The following is a 23,276-nucleotide window of genomic DNA, read 5'->3' on the forward strand; positions in this document are numbered from 1 at the left end:
GTGTGTGTGTGTGTGTGTGTGTGTGTGTGTGTTATTGTAGTATGGAGAGCCATTTCAGCCAAAACTAAATAAAGAAATAAATAGGGAAAATAAATGAGTAAAATAAATAAATAAATGAGTAAAATAATTTCTACATTTATTTATTCCCACATTCATTTATTTCCCCTTTGAAAATGAAAAGGGACAATTAAACAAGGAATAAATGAAAAATAGGTAAATGAAAAATGGGTAAATGAAGAGGGAAAAATGAAAAGTGGATAAATCAAACTGGGAAATTGAAAAATGGATAAATGAAAAAGGGATAAATGAAACAGGTTAAATGAATCCAGGAATAAATAAATGTATAAATGAATAACTATTAAAAGGGAATAAAGATGCCAATTACTCTTTTATTTATATGTTTTACTCATTTATTTATTTTACTAATTTATTTATTAATTTTCCCTATTTATTTCTTTATTTAGTTTTGGCTGAAATGGATCTCCATATAAAAGTACATCATCTACAATTTTAAAAGAAAGCCACTGAAACAGGCTTTTTCCTTAAACCTTAATTTTGTAAATCGTTGCTCAGGTTTGTGTCAGATCATGCCCCTGCTGGTTGCCAGGCGCTACTGCAGCACAGACTCATCCAAGCCAATCAGAAGATGCAGCAAAGCCTCGGCTCCTTCCCCGAAGCTGCGCGGACCTATCCGCTGTCTCTGCTGGAGTGGACAGCCAATAGGAAGAAGGCAAACATGGTGCTGCAGGTGCACTGCTTTGACGGTGAGACGCTCGTCTACAAACTGAAAACCTTTATGTTTCTTCTCGAGAAAATAGAAAAACTGCATGAAAGTCTATAAAGGTGAATAGTAAATCAAATGCAATTTTAGAAATGTACTTCCTTACATCTATTTTGAAAGTTTAAAATGCATTGTTAAAGCAAATACTCTTAACTGCTGGTTTGTACGCAGCTTTTTATCAATTAATTGAAAGGCCATGCTCAAAGAAAAAGAGGCCATATCCACCAGACATCACTATTATTCAGCGAGATCAGTTACAGCCTCATTATCCGGCCACTGATTTATTCATTAGCAGGTCGTATCAGGTGAACGCATTATCCGGTCTCTACAGAGCTGAAAGGATTTTTCAGAAGAAAAATAAATAAAATAAGGCCACAGCTTTTTTTATTTWGCTACTTTTTTTCTGCAGGAGGATCCTTCCTGTGTCCCGTTCATCCCTGGACCAGCGGGGAGGATTTAGCGGGACATATCCTGCGTCACAGGTGCTAATATGTGTTTTTGGGGCAGTCTTTCAGAAAAACAATGTGATCCATCCATCCATCCATCCATCCATCCATCCATCCATCCATCCATCCATCCATCCATCCATCCATCCATCCATCCATCCATCCATCCATCCATTCATCCATTCATTCATTCATTCATTCATTCATTCATTTTCTTGGCGGGGTCACCCTGGACAGGTCGCCAGTCTGTCGCAGGGCATAGAAATTGGTATTTTCAATTTATAGAAATTGAAAATGCCTTTTATTCAGTGTTTAGTGTTTGATTATGCTAATTATTTCAACAATGTTAAAATTTATATAAAATATTTTTTAACATTACAGAATAAACTCGTGTATTTCTCTCGAATTCCAAATCCAGATTTTGTGATTTTCACAATTTATTCACAGAAAATTTGACATTTTCAAATACCAAAAGGGGCAGGTCCTGGTCAACAACAAGTTATAACATATGTTAACATTTTAACTTAGTCCAGAAACCACTATTTTGTGAAATATCCCAGCCTTAATGGACCTTGAAATCCTCTCCACCAGTTGTTCTTGTTGTTTTTGGGTTCAGGTAACAACCTAAATACTTCCTCATATTGATGCTTGCCTGAATTGAACAAACACGGGAGGGAATGGCTATCTAATTACCTTTTGAAACATATTGTTGCATATATAAATAAACAATTTAAATAACTCCATAAGATGTGTTTCTTACCCTCCGCTGAGGTCGGTTTATTTATTTATTTTTAATTAATGTGGAGGATGCTGCAGATAACAGTCAGGCTTCTGGCACTGTTTTGGTTTTGCAGAGGAGTTTCCGACTGGTGGAGGGGGAGTTCGGTTCTGATGAAGGAGCAGAGCCAGTGGGTGGAGTTAGCCGGCCACGACTACGTGCTGGACCTGATAGCCGACCTGGAGCTTCCTGTGGACTTTCCCAAGCAGAAGAGCTACTTTATCATCAGCACTGATAATCCAGCGAAAGTCAGAGCTAATACCAGCCTGTCAGTCTGCAGAATACACTCAGTAGCATTAAATCCAGTAAAGAAAACCTCTAGCATGTGTTTGATATGGCGGATGGATTGTTTCCTCTCTTTTCCCAGCACCTTGTTGGGCAGCGGCTTCGACTCAGACGAGGAGCTTCCATCTTCCTTTCCTCTCAGCAGCAGCGGCAGCAGACCGGCCTACAGCCTGCCTGACTCTGATGGCTACTACAGCCACGGTGCACAAACACACACTGAGTAGTTCACAGAACGAGTAGAGAGAAGATCCGACCGACAAGGGGCTCTATACACAACTAAAACCAATCATCATCACAGTGAAACTTGTTGTCTTTTACTAGTACAAAATACGTTTTTAGGTAAAAGGGTGATTATTACACTTTCTCCTTTTTACTTGCATAGATTTCTGTGTTCAGAGTTGACAAATACTGTAATGTAAAATAAAATAAATATCTGAGCACAAGCAAGTTACCAAGTTTCCAGCTCAAGATAGAGAATCCGGTGATGTTTGGAGAAATGTCCTGATAGACTGCCACCCTAACCTGCGATTTACAGCGCTCACCCAGCATAAAGTAGTACAACTAACTAGATTTCAGATCTTTAGTTTCTATTCAAAATTAATATTTCCTATGGGATTCTACTCTGCAAAGTACGATACATGTCGCGGTACGTCGCCAACTTGTTGATTTCATGCTAGAGGACTTGATGTTTTCCTTAAAAATCATAGTGATCATACAAACTACCAGATGTAAGACGTCTTCGTTTCATGGTGTATTCATTGTTTAGCCTCAGCTAATCTGAGTAAAGCTGCAGATTTTGTGATCGCAGTTCTACTATTAACTTTGTTTTCACTTTGTTATGGTTGAAAATCAACCCCGTGAAAACTTTATTTGTTCTCGTTGAGATGCTGATTAAAATCTTTTCAAAGGGGGCTTCACCCATCATTATCCTGCCTGTTTTTCTGTGTCCAGCAGAGTCAGACACGTTCAGCGACGGTCAGACTCAGAGAGGAATGGACCGCTACCTGGACAGCCTGTTTGACCCGGTTCTGTCAGACGATGGCGTGGTGAGTGTTCACACTGACGTCCTGCAAGCGACGCAAATATATTCACTTTCTTCATTTGAGCCATGATGTCGTTCCCTGCAGATTCTAAAGTTTTTACAACATAACTTTTACACGTATCGTTTTCCTTCCACTTCACAACGATGAGCTACATCGTGTTGGTCTTTCACATAAAATCCCAGTAAAACAGGTTGAAGTTGCTAGTGGTGGCTAAATATGAAAAAGCACTGGCAAGAAGCTGCAGCTGTATTTTCAATAGATTTACGGATTTATCAGTAAAAAAAACAAAACAAAATGAGAACGCATCAGTTTAGTCTTACAGGCTTGAACAAGTAGCCAGCTAAAGTCCTGCGAGTGAATGGAAACGAGTGCTGATGGACGGGTGGAACATGTGATCTGGCGTCTCTGTTTGTGCATGAATGGGGTAGACGATGAGGATGATTAGGTTTCTGAAGGACATACCGCATATGATCGCAACAGCAGGCAGAGAACTTTAACGTGCAGGTGAATGACTCTCTTCTCACCACAGCTTATTGTGTATAATGAAAAAGAAAAGAAATGGACACGAGGTAGATTTTTTCCTGCGTATTTTCATATGTGGCAGCTTGCTAGCTTATTAGCACAAAGCATCTTGAATGGCGGGGATCTCAAAAATAGAGAATCTGCAAACCAAAGTTATTTTTGCACAAAAAAAAAACTTTAAAGGTTGAGATGTGTTGCAGAAGTGTACATTTTGTGTCCTAACAAGTGTGTGTCTGTGTGTGTATTTGAGCATCGCCTACAGTGTGTGTGTTTGAGCATCGCCTACAATGTGTGTGTTTGAGCATCGCCTACAGTGTGTGTGTTTGAGCATCGCCTACAGTGTGTGTGGTCGAGCATCTCCTACAGAGTGCGTGTGGTAGCACCTGGAGCGTATTCGGTTCCTGTGGCTCCACTCGCTCTCTCAGTGAGGGTCTGAGTCATGCAGCACTCTACGTCTCGTGGTCTCTTTGCTTTTAATCCCGTTCTCTGTGTTGTTTAAACTCCAGTTTGTTTGTTTTTTTGGGAATAATTTTTTTGTTGTTGCTCTGCCCGATCCAAATGACCTCTCTGTCGGCAAGAACATGGAAAAGGCCGCCTTGTCTACGAGGATGAAGGGAGGAGGAGGCGTCGGCGCCGCAGGGGAAGGCCGTGGAGAGGGGCAAGCAACTCCCACCCGGCCTTATCCGCCGGGGATTCGTCCTGGAGGTGAAACTCTGAACCTTCCTTCTGCTTTCCGTGTAGTTTCTGTTCCGACTGTGCAGGCCATTTCTTTATTTTGTATTTCTTCTGCATTATTTTATTTTATTTTTTTACATTTCTGTCCATAGCTCTACTTTTATGTTGACAGTGTTTGTCTTGGTGTGAATCCTTGAGACTTTAGTAAGATTCCTCACTAGTTCAAAATGCGCTGAGTTGATTTCTTTTAGTCTTATTTAACACATTATAGTGATTTTGTTTTTCTTGTAAAGGCTGATAAACTCTGCAGGGCTGTTGCTTAAAGATTCAGGTCCACGGATCAACACCCCTAATCTGGCGATTAGGAGCCACAATGAGCACCAGCCTAATTCATAATGCATCAGTAGCCATCCACTGCAACAACAGGTGTTTTTAAATGACACGGCTATTGCTTCACTCCTAGTTTCCACATTTTTATTAATAAAATAATCTTATTCCTACTACGGCCGCCGTCTTTACTCTTCTCATTTTGTTTCTACTTCTTTGTCTTTGCGACTTATAACTCATTCATGAGTCGTCTTGTATAATTGTTGGATAGTTGGTGGTCAGAAGAAAACTGAATATATTATCAACTTAAAGTAATACTAGGGTTAACAAGTGATTGGCGTCTGTGTGGGGATTAATTGTGCCTTGCAAAAGTGTTCAGTAGTACATAGTTGGGATGTTAAGGCAGTGCAATGATCCCTAAACATACAACTGGAGCAGCAATTGGCTGGTTTACATTGCAACATATTTATGGGCTCAGCAAACATCCAAATAAGGGTTCGTGGCAAAACTAACTTTCACATCCAACCAGCTTGACTTCTGAAGAAGAACAGACAACATTTCACTTTGGATAGATGGACAAACTGGATTTAAATCACCAATTCAATTCAGTTTGTAAAACGTCTACTCCCAATACATGCCAAAGCAGCACCATCAGTTGTTCACTCTTTTATAAGTTTTTTATCTGTTCACAGAAATATTTAAATCTCTGTCATGTAGATTGATTATTTTACTGAGGATTAAGGCACTGAATACCTGTAACCACCCACCAGTGCTCCAAACCTGCAGTAGGAAACATTCACTTGACTCTGATCTTGTTCCCCACCCGCTGCTCTTGAAGCTGTCCCAGTGCTCCCAATGGCCGGAGGAATGATGCCCCCCAGGCCAGTCCCCTCCCACCACCATCACCAGGAACGACACCAACAACCAGAGGAAGAGCCGCAGCAGCCTGAGTACCACCAGTACAACCGTCCCCAACAGCCCTACCCTCCGCCCGCCTCCCCCGCTCCTGCCACTCGCGTGGCGCCCGCTCCTTTGCCCGCTCGCGCCCCCGCCTCTGTGCCCACGGCCGCCCAAGCAGCTGCCAGGGAAACGGACGCGTCGCCTTACAGCGGGAGCGTCCCGGGCCTGCCGGGGATGACTGCTCTCCCGACGATGCCCGCAGTCCCGGGCTTACCCGTGGTGACAGGTGTGCCAGGTATAAGGAGAACGAGGCATGTGGCTCTCCAGCATGTGTGGCCTGAAACGAGTGGGCATGGTGGACTTCACCTGCGGCTCTAATCATAATTCCCGCCTTTCTAAGGCAGTTCTAAACCTCCAGTGTGTCTTGTTGCGGTGAAATAAACGCACGCTCGGCGTTTTACTTTGATGCAATTGCATCGCTGCTGTTTCACCGTAGATTTCTTCCTCGTTTTCCTCAGGATCGGAGCAGGTGGTGCTGACTCAGCAGCAACAAGCCATCATCAACCAGCAAGCCATCATTCTGGTGGGGATCATTTAATGTTGCTGTTAGTTCCCATGCTGTAGTTACACAAAGTGAATAATTGCAACACTTTATTGCTTTGCAAATAATACGACCAGGCTCAGCCAGGGAACCAATGAAAGATGGAACAGGAAAAGAAGAAATGGGTTTTTTTTGTGTGTGTGTTTTTCTAGTAAGAAGAATGTAAATAAGGCAAATTAATTATGATAAATGTCAAGCAAAGTGATCAAATGAAGCAGAAAGATCTGCAAAATACCCAACATAACGCAGAACATTTACTGCAGCATCTTATAGAAAAGAATTACCACTCAATCTATAACTCACAGGCGTAAATTAATATCCAGGATGAGCCCCAACAATTGCCATAATACTGGGGAATTACATTACATTTTCTGTAAATGTATAAGCCGATTGTTATGATAAAAACGCTTGACAGGTTGCAAAACTGACAAACCCAAATCGTTATTCAAAATTAATATCTTCATCTAAAGTATCTGCTCAACACGTTTCTCTGAGCAAATCAGAGTTTCATCCTGGAGGACGTCTAGAATCACAATTTGTAAAAGTTAAGACAAAATGTTGATCAACGGCCTAAACTACCTAGAAAATCTTCATAGGAGTGTAAACAAGCCTATTTTTAATAATTATCTTTATCAAACTAGCCTTGCAGTATAATAAATTCATAATTTTTGGCTTTCTAATCCTTGCCAGATGGTCAGACGTTAATCGTTTCTTTTCTTATCCGTTCTTGAATCTCTTTAGATCAGGGCCTGATGCGTTGCTTTCTGAGACATTTGAGCCTACTTCATGTTGTCAGACAGTTTCTGTCTAGGTGATGATTCCTTCATAGTGATGATGAGGAAGTAATTAAGCCTCCGCCAACTGAAAAGCAGCTGAAAAGAAAAGACAAAGTGAACTTTACACTCACTTCCTACAGAACAGCAAAGCTGTAATTCCTAATGTCGATCTGGTGCAGGCGCAGCAGATGACCATGCAGGCCATGGCGATCCAGCAGCAGATGTTGTCTTCCTTCCCTCCCGTTGCTCCAGCGCCGCTGACACCACCGCCCCACCACCACGCAAACCCGCCGCAGCGCTCGCACACACCGAGCCCCGTGAGTAAACACATCCCACAATATGCCGATTTCATCAACTTTCAAATGTCGTCTTGGTTCTTGTTTGTCTGCAGGCCAAAGAGAGCGGCGAGTCGCACAAGTCCAGCCCTGCTGTCGTCCAGCGGAAAACGAGTACGTCTTATTATATTCCGCAAACGTAGACGTTAAGCTTCTCTGGCATTTTCTCATTTTGTTGGCGTATTCTCCAGGTACGACACGTGGGCCGCCTCCCGAGGATGTGGTCCGGTCCAGTGTGAGCAACACGGAGCGAATCGACCCGAGCCACGACATCAAGGACATTATCAAGCAGCACCAGCCTGCAGGCGCAACGTCCTCTGCTGGGTCTCCAACGCAAAGGTGGCGCACTGGGTTATGCCAGCCCAGATAGACTTATTGAATTAAATCATCCTCGCATGTTTCAAGAATGCTGAGTAGGAATCGGGTAACAGATTGTTTTGCTTTCGTTTCCTGGGATTTTCTTTCAATCAGATTTAAACTTATTTTTCATCCAGCTGAATCTGATTGGTCAGATCTAAAAAACAGTGTTTAGTTGAGGGATTTTTTTAGTGTATATAAAGAAATTGCATGATAATCCAGTATATATTCGTCGTTATTTTCTTGTGCGTGCAGAAAAAGTGACGGGAAGAAGTTTGCCAAGAAACCTGACCCCCATGATGAAGCTATGGAGATCCTTAAAGATCAAATGGCAAATCCCCCGCAGCCGGTAAATCTCAACCCTTTGTACAAGTTTAATGCTACATTAACACCAACTAGCTAAAGAAAGCAAATGCTACTTGCCATTTCCTGATGCTCAGTCGCAGAAGAAGCCTCCACCCTCCCAACCTAAGGAAGAGGAAAAAGTCAAAGCTGTCAAGGTAGCCAAGCCTCAACCTGCAGAGTCAGCAGCCAGCTCCGTCATGATCCCGTCCCATCCTCCAGGTGAGCCTTCCCAAGCACTAGACATTGGAACAAACAGAAAAATATGCTGCACATTTTACCCTCGCACAGTTTAACATAAAGAGGAAGTCTGTTTGGACTTCATTGGTGTGTCTCTCCAGTCTCTAGAGAATTACCAGTGGAGGAGGAGAATATTCAGACTCAACTCCACGGCAGAACCAGTGATGAATATTACACCTACTCTAACGTCCCCTGGAAACTCTTCATGAGGAAGGAGGTGGGTTCCAGATCTTTTCTCCTCAATTTATTTGCATTGCGAGTAAATGCTTTGAGAGATGGGAATAATGGACACTGGATACCACATTTTGTATCTCTGTGATTCTTACTTGTCTTGCTGTCATTGTTTTTTGTTTTGATGCAGGTTTTCTACCCCAAAGAGAACTTGAACAACCCTCTGATCCTGGACCTAATTTTCAGACAGGTTGGTCAGAGACGTTTGTGAACATCGATTAATTCATTTCAAATTGAAACAGGCTCATGTGATACTTTAATGAGTATGTGGGATATTGAAGAATTACAAATTATTAATAATAAATAACCAAAGATGGAGCAGGAGGTTAGTCCTATTTCCTTGCAGAAAGAAGGTTCTGCGTCCAAATCCATGTATTTTTCTGCATGGAGTTTGCATGAGATCTCTCCAGTGACTCTTTATTTATCCTCAAAGTCCAAATGGTCACTCCAAATTGCTCTTGGGTATAAATTAGTGTGTTTGTTGTTTTTTTTGTCATGCGTGTTTCTGCGTTGCTCTGTGATGGACCCGTGCAGGAAGTTCTCCTTTCTCTCGTCCGATGACCGTTGAAGATTGGCCCCGGTCTGCCTCCGTGCCACTGCAACAATTCACTCTTGCCAATGACGGATTTGTTGATTTTTAAGTAATTATTCAGATCAGGAATGAAGTTGTGCAGGATCAGTTCTAAAATAACAAAAGAGTATTGTTTAATCTGGTACCCGAGAGTATTTTTGACAATTTGACACAAGCTTTGCAGTGGACACCACAAACATGTCAGAGAARGTGATATGGTCACAACTAAGTCGGTCTAAGCTTTTAGACTGACACGTGGAAGAAAACAAACACCGTCTCGACAAGTGAAACATGCTGACGGCGGCATCTTGCAAGGTAATGCGTGTTTTCGTCTCTCTTTTGTAGATCGTACACGATACCTTCTCCGAAGCCTGCGTCCGCATCACTCAGGAAGAGAGACAGAAGATGAAAGACCTTTTCGGTAACAAAAAAAAACCCCAAACAAAATAAAGATCAAACACACACGGATGAAACTTTGAAGAGTCCGTCTTCTTTTTAACAGCAGAGAACAAAGTGGATCAGGCTTCAGGAACGCATGACGAAAGCGTGAAGAAAAAAGTGGTGGCCATGGCCAAAGACTCTTGGGAGATCTACTTCTCCCGCCTCTTCCCCGCCTCTGTGAGTTCCTCAAGTCTGCGTCCCTCCTTCTTTTGGCCGATGTACGAGTGTCGAACCACAGTTGCATGTATTCAGGCTGCGGTTCATGCATGTGTGTGTGTGTGTGTGTGCTTTTCAGGGCAGCGTGGGAACAGGAGTGCAGGTCTTGTCCGTGTCACATAAAGGCATCAAGCTGCTGAAGCTGGTGAAGAGCGGCTCCACCGCTTCAGACTACTTCAGGGTGCTGAGGCCTTACAGGTGAACTTAAGTTCTGGATTGGTGATGGAAATCTGCAAAGGTTTGCAAGAAACATCTGTTGCATTAAAGCATCAGCCACAACTAAGCTGTAAATTATAGTATAATCCAACCAATGCTGCTAACACTGTAGGTCATGTCCTCGTTTTTACCTCTAAACTACAGACGTTACGAGTGCATTGCGATAATCTATGGTCCTTGTGACTCTGGAGGACAGCTGGGAGGAAATAATGTGGGTCAGAACAAACTGATTTTCTGTCCTAAGGGACAGTTGGGTGGGTCCTGAGTTAAAGTATTGCAGGGAATGTTCTTCTTCTGCAGGTTTTTAGGATTTAGTGAAAAAGAAAAACACATCATTTTTCCAATTCTAGGATTTTTTCCCATCGATGCACAGTAAAACTTGCTTGTTTTTTTTTTTCAAGTGCAAAAACTATTCAAAAATAAGCCGTATGCACAGAGATTTGTGTACATAAACACAAATCTGACTCAAAACTATTATTATTCACTGACTAAATGTACAAGCTATGATTTAGCTCCTTGTCGAAACTCCCTCATCAGCGATATTTTAGGGTTTTCTTGGAAGTCTTCATCAATTTCTCATATGGTCAAGGAGTTTTTTAGCACAAAATTTCTTTATTCTTTTTGAATGTAAGATTACTTCACTGTTAGCAGGGTGTGGTTTTGGGCCTGGCTTCAGCAGTCAGACCGATGTTTGACTCTGGAACCCTTTACTTACACAATAACTGCACAGTTCCCAAATCCTGTTGCTGCAAAATATAAAATCATTGCATTGCCATCATTGTGTTTTGATAATTAATGCATGTTTATACCTTATGAATGTATTTGGTCTTCACCAAACGTGGTCAAATATCTCTATTTTGGTCTTACCTGTTCAAAAAGCATTGTTGCAGAAGTCTGGTCATTCATTGAGATGCAACTCTTAACGTGAAACACAATCATAAAGCATCATATATATATAATTATCACTGCCATACAAGGTAAAAGCACAATAAAAAATTTAATTGAGACAGGTTGCCTTTCAGACATGTAGCCTTATAAACATTCCCAGATTAATAACCTGCAACGGGTGTTACTTTAATGTCACTTGTGTTGTCTTTTCCTCTTGACATTGTGTGCCTGTAGGCTCTAGACCCAGAAACTACCAACACTGCTGTTTTTATAAACATGCTGTTGCCTTCTAATTATAAATCAATGCATTTATTAGCAGCACTTCCACACTGAAGATCTATGAATGCGTGTACTTGCCATTCTGGCTTCTTCAGTAATAAACAGTTGAAATAATTTCAGTACCTGGTCTTGACTAGATTATGTTTATCGCATCAGAGTAGACCTACGGCGTACTACAGATATGTTAGAAGCAGTTCTAAGCAATGAAATAGAAAAATTAGACCACTTAAGAAGAATCTTGACCTGCTTCGACATTGACCTGAGTTCCTGCCCTTTGACCCCCCCATGCAGCTACTCGGACATCCTGTTTGTATCCATCCCGTCAAAGAACATGCTGGAGTTCAACTTGACCAATGAGAAACTGATTCTGTTCTCTGCCAAAGCGCCGCAGGTCAAACATATGATCGACTACTTCCTCACGGAGCTCAAGAAGGTCAGCGAGACATTTTCCACCGCTCACTCGCTGTTCTGCACGTCTGTCTTTTAAGTTTGCATTCTTTCTCTCTTTGAACCTTTAGCAATATTATTTCCGATGGACGGTGGTTCAGTGTTTTCATTGGTAGTGCATGATTGTAAAGTGGAAGGATTTTCAAATATAAAATACATTTTTACTCAACCCCTCACCTCTCTGACGTAACCTAATTAGTAAATCTAACCGTGTGCAATTTCTCAGGACTCGGAGTACATGGTGGCGGTGAGGAATTACATCACTGAGAACAGGAATCACCTCAGCTTCCATAAAGGAGACATCATCCGGCTGCAGCACATGGATGGGCTGGAATCTGGTGAGAAACCTGGCATAGACAAGAACAAATATGAAAAAAGTCTGGTTATCATTTCTGTTTAATTCTGTTTGCGACAAAACATGTCGTCTTCATTGTCTGTGTGTGGATTTGTGTGCAGGAAGACAATATGGCTGCATTGTGAGGAAAACTGTCATGCTTCTGGAGGAACTGAAGAGGGACACACCAGAGTTTGGTGGGTGTGGCATGGATTTATCTTTTCTGTGTGATGAATATACTGTATTTCCGGCTATCATATGACCTGTTTTGCTCTTCTAGTTTTCTATTTCAAAATTTTTTAAAATAAAATTTATAATATTTTTTTCTCAAAGTAAAAAAAAAAAAAAAATTTCCAGTTCATTTCTGCTCCTTTTGCTCGTTTGACGTGACCCTTTTTTGTTTTGGGGGACTTTAAATATAAACTTCATGTTTCCGAATGAAACAGGTTGGCGTTTCGGGGCTGTTTTTGGAAGGTCCGGAGTGTTTCCCAGCGATTACGTCCACCCTGTGGCTGCTCCTGACTTCCTGTTCCTGCCAGCGGAGCGTGCGGAGCCCCGCGACAGGCACGGACGGGTCGCCGCATCAGCTGCCGTTGCTGTGGCGATGGGCTCGGCTGTAGCTGCCCATGAGCTCGAGCTCTCCACAGAGGTGCAGACCGGGATTCTGTCCTCAGATTATAATCCCAAACTGCAGTGCACAAATACACCTTTGGGTTAAACTTCGGAGTTATTTTTGTGTGCGTCAGGTTGTGAACGAGATGTATGGGGACAGCTGGAGTGTGGAAATGGACGATCTGCCTCTGCACAGCAATCAGTATTTAATGACTGAGTTTGCCAAGAAGTACTTCAGAGAAGCCCAGAGGAACAGGAGGTCAGACAGATGCACACCAACACATGTTCAGCCAAGAATCCAGCCCCGATTTTACATCTGATAAATAAATATGACTGACTGTTCTGTTGTTTATCCCTCACAGTGATCAGAAAGCCAAAAAAGGGAAGGAGGCCAGAGATCCTGCTGATATGGTCAAATTCTCCAAGGTGATTCTACTGACCCTGCTCAAACTCACACTTATGTTTAAACTTGCGCAGTTTGTTGCGTTATACCATAAAGATGAGTAAAAAGAAAAAAAAGCTCATTACCAGATTGTTAGCCCTCAACTTAAAAGCTGCATCATATGAGTTTGAAGAAATTTCCCGTTGTGCCTGCTGCTAGCATGTGCTTGTTCTGAATGAAAATGAGCACTTTCTTCTTTGATTTCCAATTTTGACTTCCAATGACTCACTTCCTGCTAAAGCGACCCCTGGTGGTATAAGAAAAATCCACAGAAAAGCCGCACCGGGTTACAAGCCGCATGGTTCAAAGCGTAGGAAAAAAAGTAGCGGCTTATAGTCCGAAAACTACGGCAATAAGTCCTGCATGACTAGTTGAAGGATGAGGTTTATTATGCGCTCCGTTTTTACTCAGAAGGTAAAATAAAGTCCACGTTTTACCCAGCTGCCCCAATCTCAAAATTCAACATGGCCTCCCTTTTTACGAAACTCGGTTTATTTGCACTTCTTACATTATGTATGTTATGAAATTAGTCACAAACACAGAACTCTACAGGTTGTCTCAGTGAAGATGTTGCCACAGTGTTTGAAAGTTCAAAATACACAAAAATATATTGGTTATTATTAGCTTGTATTGCTAATAGTAGTTGATCATCGGCACATTTCTCCATGTTTTCCTTTTAGTCTCCAGTCCACGAGTCTCTGATTGACTTCTCTGACAGCGGGATGAACAGAGTGGCTGCTGATATCTCTATAGGTAAGAACAGAACTGAATGGGATGATAGGAATCTGTTGGGAACTTTGGAATAAACCTTTAATTATGATTAAAGTTAAGGTACACATGTTTAGCGTCTCTAATTGTTTTTATAATTTCAAGACTATTGCCAGGATTACATCCACTGTGTATTATTTGAAATAATTATTCATGTTTTTGTTTCATCTTGTTTGTGTTGCTGCGATTATGTTACATGTCTTCGCAAAAGCATTCGCAGCGCTGCTGCCAGGCTTCTGATAAAATCATCCCAGCTTCCACATGCAAATCAGTCCTGATGCTTATTTGTGAAGCAGTTTAGATTTTTTTTTCTCACAAGTGCTTTATAAGTTAAATGTTATTTATTTTTTCACAGCTATTATGAAATTTATGGGGGACTTTCCAATGAAAGGCCAGACTGAGCAGGACCTGGTGGCTGCTATGCTAAAGGTATAATTGTTGGTGTAATAAATTCTCAATAAACTGCATTTAGGAGCGTTTTTTTGAGCATCATTTATATATCCATTAATCACTGCAGTTAAGTAGCGACCACAGTCTGATAAAGGACGAAGCCTACTGCCTATTGATGAAGCAGGTCACTACCAACACCAGTTCCAAACAGTAAGACCTCCAGTCCTCACAGGTCACCCTCAGTGATGGGGTGATTGAGTACCTATAAGTATGTGTGTGTGTGTGTTTCTTGCAGGGATAGCTGCCAGAGAGGATGGAGGCTGCTGTACATCCTAACAGCTTTTCATCGCTGCTCCGACGTCATGAAGCCGTTTCTGCTGAGGTTCCTGCAGGATGCCTGTGACAGCCCCGGGATGCCATACCAAGGTACGCAACCGATTAATTCACGTTCCGTCACATCAGACTAAAAGATGCTAAAAATGTACCATAACATGGACGGTGGTATATCAGCTCCATATGAGGAGCACATGTAAAAGGAGGTACTTTTACATGTGATTGGGGTGAACCTCCATGATTGGCCATTCAGACATCTGGAGAATGTTTGTTTTTTACATGCCAACCTCACTGACAGCTCTCTCCAAGAACTTTATTGAAACGCTTTTTGCAAACACAAAAACACGTCCAGTTCTGCCTCTGCTCCAGGTGCAGCCATAGGGATCTAGCCAAACAGCTAAAACCCAGAATTCACAACCTCAGTATTAAAAGGCGAGGTGCCTTGCACATAGAGATTGGAATGCATTGGCTTCAAGCGGGGAGACGCACACACACCCTTGATTGCAGAGAGACCAAGAAAAGTTATAATTTTTTTTCAAGCTGGGGAGCCGATGCGAAATGATTTTTATCACATTGACAAATCATATTAAGGGCTGAACAGGGATGAGGAAAAGGAAATAAGGGGATCATATAGCTAGTGATACATGTGATCAGCCCAGGGTGATTAAAGGATTCGGATGTTTCTTTCTGTCTATTCTCCAGAAAATGCACACAGAGCGCTGCACCGTTTTGAAATTATTGCACAGAATGGCATGCTCTGTAAAGAAACACCAGTCACCTGACGATGCAAAAACAAGCTGATGGAAGTCCTTGTTATGTCTCATAGTGAGACAGAAACTGACGACGGGGCTGCAGAAACCTCCCGTTTAGAAACAAGAACACAGATAGTTGCACAGAGCAGAAGCCATACAAACACGTTTCCTGTGGTGGAGGAATTCTGGACACAGTCCTGGAAAAGCAGAGGAGAAAACTTTTTTTTTTTTTTGACTTGCTTAATGAGCTCAGTAGGGTCATACCTGACGTCCCACTGCGACAGAGTTTTCCAGCTTGGCTATGATCCAGCAGTCTTTGAAGGTATCAGAGGTCCAGGAAACCTGGCGCGGGTTTTTATGAGTTGTGAACCATTCCCAGTGCTGTCACTGTGATCAGTTCTTCGCCAGCAGACTGAGGGTTAGTCATGTTCTGTATTAAAGTGTTTACTACCTGCTGGTTTAATTTGACAGGTATCGCCAAGGCTTGTCAGGAGAATCTGAAGAGGACGTTCCAATATGGAGGACGTATTCAGTATCCTAACAGTATGGAGATCAAGGCAATACTGGTTAGTTGTTTTTTTATTTCCTTGTCAGTTGTCCTTGGATCTATATATGTTGCTGTATTGTTAGACTGAGGAAATGAACTGCCACATAGGAACGAATACGTCTGCATAAATTAAAATGTAAATAAATAACTCGAATTTGAAGTTCTGTTTCCTCCAAAATATATATTTTTTGCTATAAAGTGTTGTTCTATAATGATGCAGTAGTTACATTTCTATATTTGGATTGACCAACACAAAGTAGCACATATCTGTAAAGTGGAAATAATCGATTCTTCTTTACTTACTTAGCTCACCAGCTTTCCCACCACTGCTGATCAAAAAGGTTCCCCATAGTGTCATACTTCCACCACCGTGTTTTACTATAGGAGTTCAAGATAATCTGAAGATTGTGTCTTTTGATAAACATACCAACCATTTTGAGGGTTGAGATCATTAGTGGTCCATTGCCCAGCCTACGAGTTTAGATGGAAGGATACATCTTAGTACATTTGATCTATATTGTTTCAACTTCCAGAAGATGGATTGAATAAAGCTGCATGAGACATGTAATGTTTGGGACGGTTATGTTTCATGTTGCATTAAGAGCCAGTGAGGGGCCAGTGGCAGACAGAGTTGGTGGGATTTTACAAATAAAATGACTTGCGAAAACAAAGGAAACGAACTCAACACTGTAAAGCAAAACGCAGAGCTGGCAGACGGCAGGAACAGAGCAAGCATTGAAGAGAACGGCAATGGCAAACAGACTACAATAAACACAGAATCTGGCAGGGAGGCAAGGAAACAAAGAGACTTTAAACTACTGGAAGAGTTCATGAGTGGCTTGGGAATCAGGTGTGACTAATCAGAGGAATGCAGCGCAGCTGAAGAAGAAGCAGATCAGGGAAAACGGAACAACCCAAAAGCAATCCAAATGCAAACACAAGTGAGAACCAAAAAAAGTACAAACACCTGTGGATGTTTAGACAACTACGTTAAGCTTTGAGACTGGCCTGCATCTTGGGCTCTCTGGTCTTCATGATGACGTTTTCTAACAAACCTTCACAGAGCAACTGGATTTGTACTGAGAATAAACTGAAGAAAAGCTGAATCTATTTACGAGTTACATTAATTCTGAAGGCAGGAGGGTTGCACTGCAATTTTATTGGCGTAAAAGTGTTCAATACAAATGCACACCTTTGTTTTTGTGACGATATAGTTTATTCCCCTTCACAATTTGCTACTTTGTCACATAAAAACCCAACAAAATATACTGATGTATTCGGTTTTCATATTTCTATTTGCCTTGAATGTTGATCTTGATAGTTATTTGACATTTAAAGCTTACATACACTCAAAGAAACAAAGTCATAAATCAATGAACAAACCTGCTCCATGATGTCATTAAAAAAAGAGCAATTTTTCTGTTTTGAAAACAATGTGTGATTATTTTATTGTTTGTAAAGCTTTAAAGATGGCTGCTTTGGTGATTTACTCAAAGCTTTCCAGCTTGTTGGAAACAAAAGCATCGCTTTAGGCCATGGAGATTTGTCACAGCTCATTCTCTTCCAAATCAAACGGTATCAGTGAAACCGATACCCCGTCCTGAAGAAGGGCCTGTCTGAATCTGCTGAGCATTGAGCAACAGAAACTCGCAGTCAAACGATTTGCACAGTGTCTGCAGGGATACACAGCACAATCAGAAAAAAGTGAACTCCGTTTGGGAAGGCTTGTTTTGACAGATTTGTTCTAATCCTGTATGGAAAAGTTGATATTTGTAGTTTTAAGTGCTTTGTTTGAATAAATGACAGAGGGCTAGAGAGGGGCTCACTCATGACAGTAGAGTTGTTTGGTTATGTGGATGGATTTTCAGATTTTTTTTTTCTTTCTTTTGGTTGTGTGTGTAGGCTGGGCGCAGCTCAAAGAGACAACTTTTCCTGCTTCCGGGTGGGATTGAGAGGCACTTGAAAATCAAAACATGCTCTGTAAGTGTAACTCAGATTCACACAGGACCAGTGACTACTAGGACAAAGTGAAAAATAGTTGTGGACGGTGTAAAAGTAGGAAAAAACAACATGCGTGTTAAATCTGTGAGGAAGGATGGACGTTAACTAACGTATTTATGTCAGGTCGCATTGGATGCGATTGAGGAGCTCTGCTCAGAAATGGGGCTACAAAGACTGGAGGCTCTGGATGAATATGCAGTCTTTCTGGTAACACACAGAGGTAAAGTCTGGAGGTTTTGCTGTAGGGGAACTTGAAAATCCCAACACTTTTTTTGCATCACGTAGCTACATAAGATCTGATAACGGTGCTGCTCCCTCTCACGCAGGTCAGAATGTGCGTCCCCTGAACAAGCGTGAGTACATCCTGGACATCGCCACAGAGGCCGAGCCGGTGGACGCCAACTACAGCCTGTGGTTTAGACGGGTCGTATGGAGTCTGGCCCTCAAACTTGACAATGAGCTTTACGTCACCATGCACTACAACCAGGTACAGCGCTGTCGTTTGAGCTGAGCAACGGCTGAACATCCCTCCAGCCATCTGGCCACAAAGTCACAAGTTACCCAGAGAAGTTATGCCTCCTGAGGAATCCTCTCCAGCTCACTCTGCGGGATCTCGAGGTGTTTTAGAAGGGATGAATAGATACCCAAACCGGTTTGAATGACTGGAGGAGCAGCAGTCTTCCTTAAGGGGAAGGACAATGGAGGAAACTTGTTTCTGCTTCTTGTTTTCAGGGTCTTTTTTTGGTCGGGATTTATGTCTCATGACCATTAGTTGGGGAGGCGGGAATGTAGACAAACCGGTAAATCTTCGCATTCTGGCTCAGACAAGGCCCCATTCTATCTATTTGTCTCGCCCGGTTTCTGTTTAAACAAGTACAAATGAATGAAATGCCAGAGATAAATGTCTGCTGAATTGAAAGAAAAGTTAGAAACTATCTAGCAACAGCTTCATTCGCTTGCTCCGCTCTGCCGTACGTATAAAAGCAGAGTTGGCCTTTCTCCCTGCCTTCAGCAGGCTCATACAAGGTAACCACTGAATCAGGGTGGAGTCAGAACAAAGCAGATTCTACTACAAGTGCTCCCAGAAGGGTGCATCTGTATTTTATTGGAAACTGTGCATGCACGCAGCAGTTACTGATGCGTGGGAGATAAAGCTCCTTACCTGAGAAACAACAAACACCAGTTATTAATATTGACAGTAGATAATATTTCGAGACTGCCTTCCACCAAGTTCTGTCATTTCTCCAGGTCTTACCAGACTACCTGAAGGCTTTGCTGGGTGTAGTTCCTCAAGGTAAGCCCAGTGACCAGCATATGCAGCAAATTGCCAGGCTGGGCGCCCTGCAGCATCGTGCCAAGGACGCCATCTACCTGCCCACGCTGTAAATATTCTCCTGGTTTTGTTTTCAAGCATGAATCATTTTCTTCTAGTTAAACTAAAGAATAAAAATAAGCACAGCATCCTGTTGTCCCTACGTTGTCATCACATATCCAGACACAGTAGAACATGTAATCTAATAAAACCCACTGCGTGTTTTTGTGTGTATCTAGCCGCGAGGTGCAGGAATGTGTCCCCTCACAGTTCTACAGCAAACAGGGCTCCCAACAATGGCTGAACATGGTAACGCAGCACATGCAGTACGTCCAGCCTTTAAACCCGCACCAGGCCCGCGCACAGTTCCTCGGTAAGACTTTGTCAGTGTGTCCAACGCCTTTAACATTAAGATGAATGCCTAAGAGACAGCTGTACGTAGATTGGTTCTTATATTGTTGACGGTTTCTTCTTAGATCAGAAACTAATTCAGTAGTTGAAATGTGCAACAGATTGATTTTTTTTTTTAAATAGATAATTAAATTTTTTTTTTGTATGTGGCTGGTTGTCTGTTTGTGTGCTTCTCTTCAGGTCTGGTCAGTGCCTTCCCCATGTTTGGCTCCTCTTTCTTCTACATACAGAGTTTGAGCTCCTCGTCTATCCAGGCGCCCTGCATCCTGGCTGTGAACCTGAACGGACTGCACTTTCTTAACAAGGACACCCACGTGAGTAATAGGCTAGCACATCTACAATGTCAGTCAGACATCCACAAAATCAGTCGATTCATTCTTTACATTGTAAAATTGGGTGAGTGTGGCGATGTGATGACTTCTTATTTACTAGAGCTTTTATGGAGTTAATAGGTTTTTTTGTATTTTTTTTACCAAGTTACGTTAAAGCGAGTCAAATAGCCCCCTCTTCTAGTGAAGTTTTGTACTTGTTTGCTTGTGTTTATTTTGTATGGAGGCCAGATGGTGCCAGATGTTTAAATAAAGTAGGTCAGGGAAATCTATTCCTAGTTTTAAAATACAATAAGACCTGATTTGTTAATTAATATCTGACAAGTCAATGAGACAAATTTTTGCCGCTAAGCGTAAGGGCTCTTGTGTATTATTATGATTATTATGATTGTGTTTTTATATTTAGAAATATCAGCCGTAATTGTAGCAGAACTTTTTTATAACTACAAAATGCATGTTTTTTTGTTTTTTTTTTTGCTTCTTGCTAAATTTAAAACCCAGTTCTTGTAAATTATTAAAACAGTTCATTTTACAATCAGTCTACCCAGAAATGTCTTTTTTTTAGCTTTCAATCCTAAAATTGAAGGCTCAAAATGAACATGACTTTCATGCTGATGATTCTATGTAAACCTTTAATCAGACCATGAACAAAAGTGGATATGGAGTATAGACAGATGTGCATGAAAACAGAAGAAACTGACAAGCAACATGATTACTGAACAAGACATACAAGGTCAATTAATAACGGGGTGCAGCTGTGAGGGAAGGCAAAGCAGGCAGACTGAGGGACGGCGACTAATCAACACAGAATAAGCTGAACTGATTCAATTAAGGAACATGAGAAACAGCCTGACTATAATCTAAGAAAAATACATGGAAAACAAAGAAAAGCTTTGGAAACAAAGATTAAGGAATAAACTAATATGGCATCACCTTAACGACAACAATAAACAAGGAGAATGGAATGAAATATGGCAAGACCGGTAGAACACAAATAACCCACAAAGAAATGAACACAAACAAAAACCGAACCAAAACATCCGAGGAATGTGACAGAGGGAACGCTGTTTCCCTAAACACTGTTTCCATTTCAACTCCTGGCACTTGCTGAGCTTCATGTGCACCATCTGGAGACACTAAACCACCTGCAAAAAGAAACAAAAACTAGTTGAGAAATATTTGTATTTGCTTGTTATGCTCACTTGTGAGCATGTTTGTGTGTGCGATTAGGACGCCATGGTACGTTTCCCGCTGAAGGAGGTACAGTCGACCCGCACCCAGAGACCAACTTCAGGCTCCAGTTACCCGTATGTGGAGATCATGATCGGAGACCTGCTCAACCAGCGAATCACGCAGCTGCAGCTGGAGCAGGTGTGTAACTGTCCTCATGAAAGACGCAGCGGTGACCAGTACGCAAACATTACAAATCTGCTTTCGCTTTAACGGGTTGATAAGGTCCGTATCAATCTGTGTTTGCGTGTTCCCCAGGGCCTGGAGGTGTGCCGAGTCATTGCCATGCACATGGAGAACATGCTGTCATTCAGAGAGAAGAGACTCACCTTGCCACCGAGTGAAATCACCCTGCTGTAGCACAGAAATCACCACGGATGGACACGAAAATGCTACTTTAGTGCCCCATGAGGGCACCTGTATCTACCTCTAAAATGTTTGAATATTTTGATATTTTTATACTCTCACTTTATTTTAGCTAAGATGAAATGCACACTTATTGAAATTAGATGTGAGTTTGCACTCAGCAAAAGGAAGAAGTTCCTCCTGTAGGCGTGCAAAGTGTTTTCCTGGCAGTTTACCGTTCTACTAAAACAGATATGCAAATTGAATAACCTACATGTTTCACCTTGCCTTGCTTGACGCATTAGCAAACGATCCTGGTTTCACATGATGCATTGTCTTTCATTAGGCTTGAATGTGCGTTCAGATTCAGCCTCATAAATCAGAGATGAGGTGTTCTCCTTGTTTATGTGCAGATAGAAGCTGGAGAATGCAACCAACTCAATTCTTTTTCTCATCTTTGCCATGTAAACAAAGGTAAATAACTCATCAGATAGCACTAAATAGGGCCAGATTTTGGTAAATAAAGTTTGAAGCCACATTAATGAGCAGTTTGCACTGAATAAATTTTTATTTAAAATGCATATTTTATAAAAAAATGTCTACAATTAATGTATTTGACTAATGCTGGACATTAAAGTTTGTAGTATAATCTCTGTGTGTTCGAATTATATGTTTATGCTGCCTTTAAAAAGTCTCCTTACCCCTTGAACTTAAACCTCAACATGTTTTATGCAGGCAATCATAAGTTACTTTAAAATTAAGTGAAAGGAAAATGATTTCCAACATTTTTGTTTTTTAATAAATGTTTAATTATAACCGCAGGCTTTTACATTTATAGCTAAAAAGAGGATTTAAATCCTTTACTTACTGGAATTCTTCAGTTTTTTTTTTTTTAACACAAACGTTATTAGACATTTAAAGGCACATTGATATTATGTCTGAACAAAGAAACACAATACAAATTGAACAGAGAGAACTGTGAAGAATACAGTGTGGTAGGGAAAATAAAACGTTTTGAATAGTGACAGTTCTTTCAAACGGTGGGAATAAGTTGCTTGCTGACTCAATCTTCACCACCTTCAAAAAAATTGGACCTAAATTTAGCTTGTTTTTTCAACGTGTAAAATTTGGTTTTGTTGTAAAATGAATCTGGGTTTGAAAATCTACCCATTAAGATTAAATAATCTGAAAATCTGCTTATTTATTAAAAACAAAAGAGCCAAATTGTCATAAAAATACTCAGATAACTGCTTTAAACTTCAACTTGTTCATTAGTTACCCAATGAACAAGTTGAAATTTAGTTAAATAAATCTCATTCAGAACCTTAATTTCCGAATGAGATTTATTGTAAATCGTTAACCTTACGAGAAACAGAAAAAATATGTCTTTCATCGTTTGAATAATCTCCTAAAATGTTTAACTTTTAAGAATATTAGTCTGACTTGGAGAAAGATTTTTCGATAATATAATTTTGATAAATTTGTTTGTGACTTTTTTAAGTGGAGCAGTCTCAGTTCAGTTGTAATATTTCAGAGCATCGAATCTAATTTAACCATTGATTTTACAACCGCTTGTGCTGTTTTTGTAAATCTCATAGGATTATTTCAGTGTGTTGTGTTGTTTTGATTTTAAACTCTCATTGGCTACTTATCCGGGGTTTGCTTAGTTTTGTTATCAACGTACCTTTTACTGTCGCCAATACACGTTTTGTAGCGGCGCCGCCGAGTCGGTGTGCTCCGTGTTACAGAACAAGCACTCCTCTCCGAATTTCT

At 41.2% G+C, this 23,276-nt stretch overlaps 1 protein-coding gene across 7 annotated transcripts in view; it reads left to right on the plus strand.

Annotated features, from left to right (window-relative positions):
- Positions 1-22,152, plus strand: part of myo15aa (myosin XVAa) — a 47,736-nt gene extending 25,584 nt beyond the window's left edge. For 3 of the 7 annotated variants that reach the window (XM_017306252.1, XM_017306246.1, XM_017306247.1), the window contains exons 30-66: positions 574-764; positions 1,191-1,263; positions 2,082-2,273; positions 2,373-2,491; positions 3,242-3,336; positions 4,434-4,560; positions 5,696-6,052; positions 6,276-6,340; positions 7,314-7,451; positions 7,526-7,583; positions 7,661-7,808; positions 8,082-8,175; positions 8,267-8,390; positions 8,510-8,625; positions 8,770-8,829; positions 9,556-9,631; positions 9,713-9,828; positions 9,947-10,065; positions 11,542-11,683; positions 11,924-12,035; positions 12,154-12,228; positions 12,478-12,680; positions 12,778-12,902; positions 13,006-13,069; positions 13,766-13,838; positions 14,209-14,282; positions 14,371-14,453; positions 14,539-14,669; positions 15,800-15,894; positions 17,778-17,855; positions 18,000-18,096; positions 18,203-18,363; positions 19,125-19,258; positions 19,428-19,561; positions 19,780-19,913; positions 21,159-21,299; positions 21,417-22,152. In XM_017306252.1, the coding sequence (XP_017161741.1) occupies positions 574-764; positions 1,191-1,263; positions 2,082-2,273; positions 2,373-2,491; positions 3,242-3,336; positions 4,434-4,560; positions 5,696-6,052; positions 6,276-6,340; positions 7,314-7,451; positions 7,526-7,583; positions 7,661-7,808; positions 8,082-8,175; positions 8,267-8,390; positions 8,510-8,625; positions 8,770-8,829; positions 9,556-9,631; positions 9,713-9,828; positions 9,947-10,065; positions 11,542-11,683; positions 11,924-12,035; positions 12,154-12,228; positions 12,478-12,680; positions 12,778-12,902; positions 13,006-13,069; positions 13,766-13,838; positions 14,209-14,282; positions 14,371-14,453; positions 14,539-14,669; positions 15,800-15,894; positions 17,778-17,855; positions 18,000-18,096; positions 18,203-18,363; positions 19,125-19,258; positions 19,428-19,561; positions 19,780-19,913; positions 21,159-21,299; positions 21,417-21,518 (4,426 nt within the window). In that variant the 3' untranslated portion in view covers positions 21,519-22,152. The remainder of the gene's footprint in view (positions 1-573; positions 765-1,190; positions 1,264-2,081; positions 2,274-2,372; positions 2,492-3,241; positions 3,337-4,433; positions 4,561-5,695; positions 6,053-6,275; positions 6,341-7,313; positions 7,452-7,525; positions 7,584-7,660; positions 7,809-8,081; positions 8,176-8,266; positions 8,391-8,509; positions 8,626-8,769; positions 8,830-9,555; positions 9,632-9,712; positions 9,829-9,946; positions 10,066-11,541; positions 11,684-11,923; positions 12,036-12,153; positions 12,229-12,477; positions 12,681-12,777; positions 12,903-13,005; positions 13,070-13,765; positions 13,839-14,208; positions 14,283-14,370; positions 14,454-14,538; positions 14,670-15,799; positions 15,895-17,777; positions 17,856-17,999; positions 18,097-18,202; positions 18,364-19,124; positions 19,259-19,427; positions 19,562-19,779; positions 19,914-21,158; positions 21,300-21,416) is intronic. The other 4 variants (XM_017306249.1, XM_017306250.1, XM_017306248.1 and 1 more) reach the window with 4 other exon arrangements.
- The last annotated feature ends 1,124 nt before the right edge of the window (positions 22,153-23,276 follow it).

This window comes from Poecilia reticulata, linkage group LG8, assembly GCF_000633615.1.
Source record: "Poecilia reticulata strain Guanapo linkage group LG8, Guppy_female_1.0+MT, whole genome shotgun sequence".
Lineage (NCBI taxonomy): Eukaryota > Metazoa > Chordata > Actinopteri > Cyprinodontiformes > Poeciliidae > Poecilia > Poecilia reticulata.